At 43.1% G+C, this 3,860-nt stretch overlaps 1 protein-coding gene across 1 annotated transcript; it reads left to right on the forward strand.

Moving 5' to 3' along the window:
• The first annotated feature begins 302 nt into the window (after positions 1–302).
• Positions 303–1,112, forward strand: LOC121877000 (serine/threonine-protein kinase 17B-like). Its single transcript, XM_042382585.1, has one exon. It carries the CDS (start codon positions 303–305, stop codon positions 1,110–1,112), a length of 810 nt encoding a protein of 269 aa, XP_042238519.1.
• Positions 1,113–3,860: the final 2,748 nt, after the last annotated feature.

Below are 3,860 nucleotides of genomic sequence, written 5' to 3' on the forward strand. Positions count from 1 at the left end.
CTACACTTCACCTCATCTTCACTACACTTCACATCATCTTCACTACACTTCACATCATCTTCACTACACTTCACATCATCTTCACTACAATTCACCTTATTCTCACTACACTTCACCTTAATCTCACTACAATTCACCTTATTCTCACTACACTTCGCCTCATCTTTACTCTCCTACACTACAGTACACTTCACTCTATACTATAGCAAAGTTCCAACCTGTCTTTTTCACACCTTTTTTAACTTTCTAAGCCAATTTTACTTTCATGTCCATCATCGCTGCTGTGAGTCAGTAAAACCAAAATGACTTTCTCTACTGTTTACGAAGAATCTTTCATCGACCGGGTGTATGACACCTGTGAGGAGCACCGCGTAACAATCATCGACACTCTCATCTGCGAGAGTATGATTCTCAAACGGCAACCCCAATACCTGGGCTCAGGGTCCTCTGGCCACAGTTTTGCAGTACAAGTTGGCCATCAACGATGGGTCTTAAAGCAGTACTACGACGACCCGGTCGTGCAAGACATAATGCTAAGAGAGATCGTTCAGCTCTCCTCCGTGCAGAACTTCCCTTGCGTCCAGCGTCTGGTTGGCGTAGTTCCCGAGTACCTCACCATTGTGACGCAGTACGCCGGCGAACCCCTCCACACCTGCATCACCAAAAAACTCTACTCACCAAACGAGTTCATCTCGATCATGCAGCAGGTGCTCAACGCCGTCAAATATCTGCACAGTAAACACATCCTCCACCTGAATCTCAAGCCTGCCAAAATATGTATACTCCGAGACAAAGAAGGCGACCTACGGGCCACCCTGATCGACTTCGGGTCTTCACACCCAGCTGGTGATTGCATACAATATTGGGACAACTCACCAACAACATACCCGTCTACAGACCCACAGCTGTTCAACGGAGAGCCTTGCCACCCTACCAACGATATCTATAGCTTTGGCTGGATGCTGGCCACGCTGTTGCCACACGTGCTAGAAAACAAAATCCCCGAAAACCTTGACTTATGGGCGAAAGGTGCCCAACATAAGGACTCAAAAAAGAGGCCAACCCTACTAGAATTGTCGAACCTCCTTCAGTGTGTATCGTTCAGACACTGAAGAGAGAGGCTCAGGCTGCCCCAAGACTCAGCTGTCAACAAGATGGCCTCTCAATTATGTTTGAGACTAAAACATGTAAGGATTTTTTATTTTTTGTTTTCATTATTTTTTTACGGAAGTAGCTCACCAAGGCACAAAAAAAAAATAATAACAATAAGATAAAAAAAATTAATAGTGAGAAACAATACATGTACAGCATGTTATGTTGTTAGAGTAAGAGAAACAATTGAAACCCTGCACTTATGTATAAATGAGACAAAAAGTCAGATAAAAAACCTGGGACTTGGTCACATCTGGCAGCAGGGTCTACCATTGGACAACACTTTATGCTTCCAAGATCTTCCCAGTACCTCCCTGTCTACTACCTCATGTATATTGTTATTCATTAAAAATAAACTTTATGCTATAACTTGTGTGTATTTTGCCTTAGTCTATCTATCTATATAAAACAAAGAAGTCTGTCTGTTTGTTTGTGTGTGTGTTTGTGTGTGTGTTTGTGTGTGTGTTTGTGTGTGTGTGTGTGTGTCCGCAAGAGAATCTCGGAAACTACTTTAGCGATTTTTAGTGATGATGGGTGGTGTTATATGTAGTGATGATGGATGGTGTTATATGTAGTGATGATGGATGATGTTATATGTAGTGATGATGGATGGTGTTATATGTAGTGATGATGGATGGTCGATATATGTAGTGATGATGGATGGTATTATGTAACTGAAGTGATGATGGATGGTGTTATATGTAGTGATGATGGTGTTATATGCTTAGTGATGATGGATGATGTTATATGTAGTGATGATGGATGGTGTTATATGTAGTGATGATGGATGGTGTTATATGTAGTGATGATGGATGATGTTATATGTGATGATGGGTGGTGTTATATGTAGTGATGGTGGGTGGTGTTATATGTAGTGATGGTGGGTGGTGTTATATGTGGTGATGATGGATGGTGTTATATGTAGTGATGATGGATGGTGTTATATGTAATGATGATGGATGGTGTTATATGTAGTGATGATGGATGGTGTTATATGTGGTGATGATGGATGTTGTTATATGTAGTGATGATAGATGATGTTATATGTAGTGATGGTGGGTGGTGTTATATGTAGTGATGATGGATGGTGTTATATGTAGTGATGATGGATGGTGTTATATGTAGTGATGATGGGTGGTGTTATATGTAGTGATGATGGGTGGTGTTATATGTCGTGATGATTAGACAATAAAATAATAACAGTTTAATGCAAAAAAAATATACTTTGCTGTACCGCTGTAGTGAAAAACATGGTGGAACTTACATACACCGTTAATGAACTATTGATGGAAGAAGAAATTTTGGGGACTGGACAGTGAGACAATGTGGAGCCTCCCTGAGGGTGGCGTCCTACCGTGGCCTAGCGGATGAGCCACCCGGAGATAATAGACCAATTCTTATTCTCTCCCCCTCTCTCTCTTCTTCCCTTTCCTTCAGCACCTCGTTAATAATTACTAACCCTACCTAATGGGTTACTCTTAGCCGAGAGATCCAGTGAGTAAAAACCAGAGGAGGAGGAGGATGTTGACAGCTTCTCTACTAGCGGTGAATAGGAGGTGTGGGAGAGGCGAGGGGGGAGGTGGGGATGAGGTGTGGAAGAGGTGAGGGGGGAGGTGGGGATGAGGTGGGGAAGAGGCGAGGAGAAGTTGAAGAAGAGGAGGAGGTGAAGAGAAGGTGGTGAGGAAGAGGGAATGATAGATTTGGAAGAGTAAAGAGAAGAAGAAAAGAAGATGGAGAGGAAGATGAAGAGAGAGAGAGAGAGAGAGAGAGAGATAAATATTTTCTCTAAGGGATGAGAGAAAGAATGAGAAAGCGGGAGAAAGAGAGATAAGCTACTAATTGGTGTCTTCAAGAGAAAGTTGTTTGGGACGAAGGCTATATAAGGCTTCTTAATTAGAGGTAAGAACAGGTAACACTCTAATCTTACTTGAAAATATTGAACACCGTCCAACATTGCTCAGGACACAAGGATCTTATTAGTTTCCCGTAATCTAACTTAACTTTAACCTAACCTAACTTAACCTAACCTAATCTAACCTAACCTAACCTAACCTAATCTATCTATTTTAGTCAAATATGCAATTAATTTAATCTAAACCTAACCTAAAGCAAAGCTATACTTACCACTGGCTATTTAGGATTACTAGAATGAAAATAAACACCCACTCACCTTCAAACCACCCACTTTCTCACCTAATCCACCCAGTCACCCACCCACAAACACCGACCTACTCTAAAACTCACGCCCACCCATCCTCAAACCACCCAACCACCCACCCACCCACAACCACTAACTTCCTCCCAATCTGGGGTATTTCGGGTAACTATCTCCGGGGAGGGGACGCGGTCACTCACACAGACACCCCAGAGAGATGGGGAGAGAGGAATAGAGAGAGGGAGAGAAAACGGGGAGAGAAAATAGGAGAAACAGAAGGGATATGGGGGTGAAAAATGGGGAGGGGAGCGTCTGTCTGTCTGTCTGTCTGTCTGTCTGTCTGTCTGTCTGTCTCTATACATCTGACTGTACCACTCTTTCTGTCTCCCCCTCCCCCCTCCCCCCTCCCCCCCCACACACAAACATCTCGAGGGGTTAAGACCATTTATCCTTTCGTCAGAGAAATTCAAAGTTTGGACCAGAATCACCTTGAATGAATGCCCTCAGCGTGTCCTTCTACCCCCCTCCTGTCTCCTACACCTAAAAGGACTCC

The sequence above is a fragment of the Homarus americanus genome, unplaced genomic scaffold, assembly GCF_018991925.1.
Source record: "Homarus americanus isolate GMGI-L3 unplaced genomic scaffold, GMGI_Hamer_2.0 scaffold34586, whole genome shotgun sequence".
Taxonomy (NCBI): domain Eukaryota; kingdom Metazoa; phylum Arthropoda; class Malacostraca; order Decapoda; family Nephropidae; genus Homarus; species Homarus americanus.

What these genes read in the sequence shown, in the direction of transcription:
- LOC121877000 (XM_042382585.1), top strand. Translation starts at nt 303, where the DNA reads ATGACTTTCTCTACTGTTTACGAAGAATCTTTCATCGACCGGGTGTAT.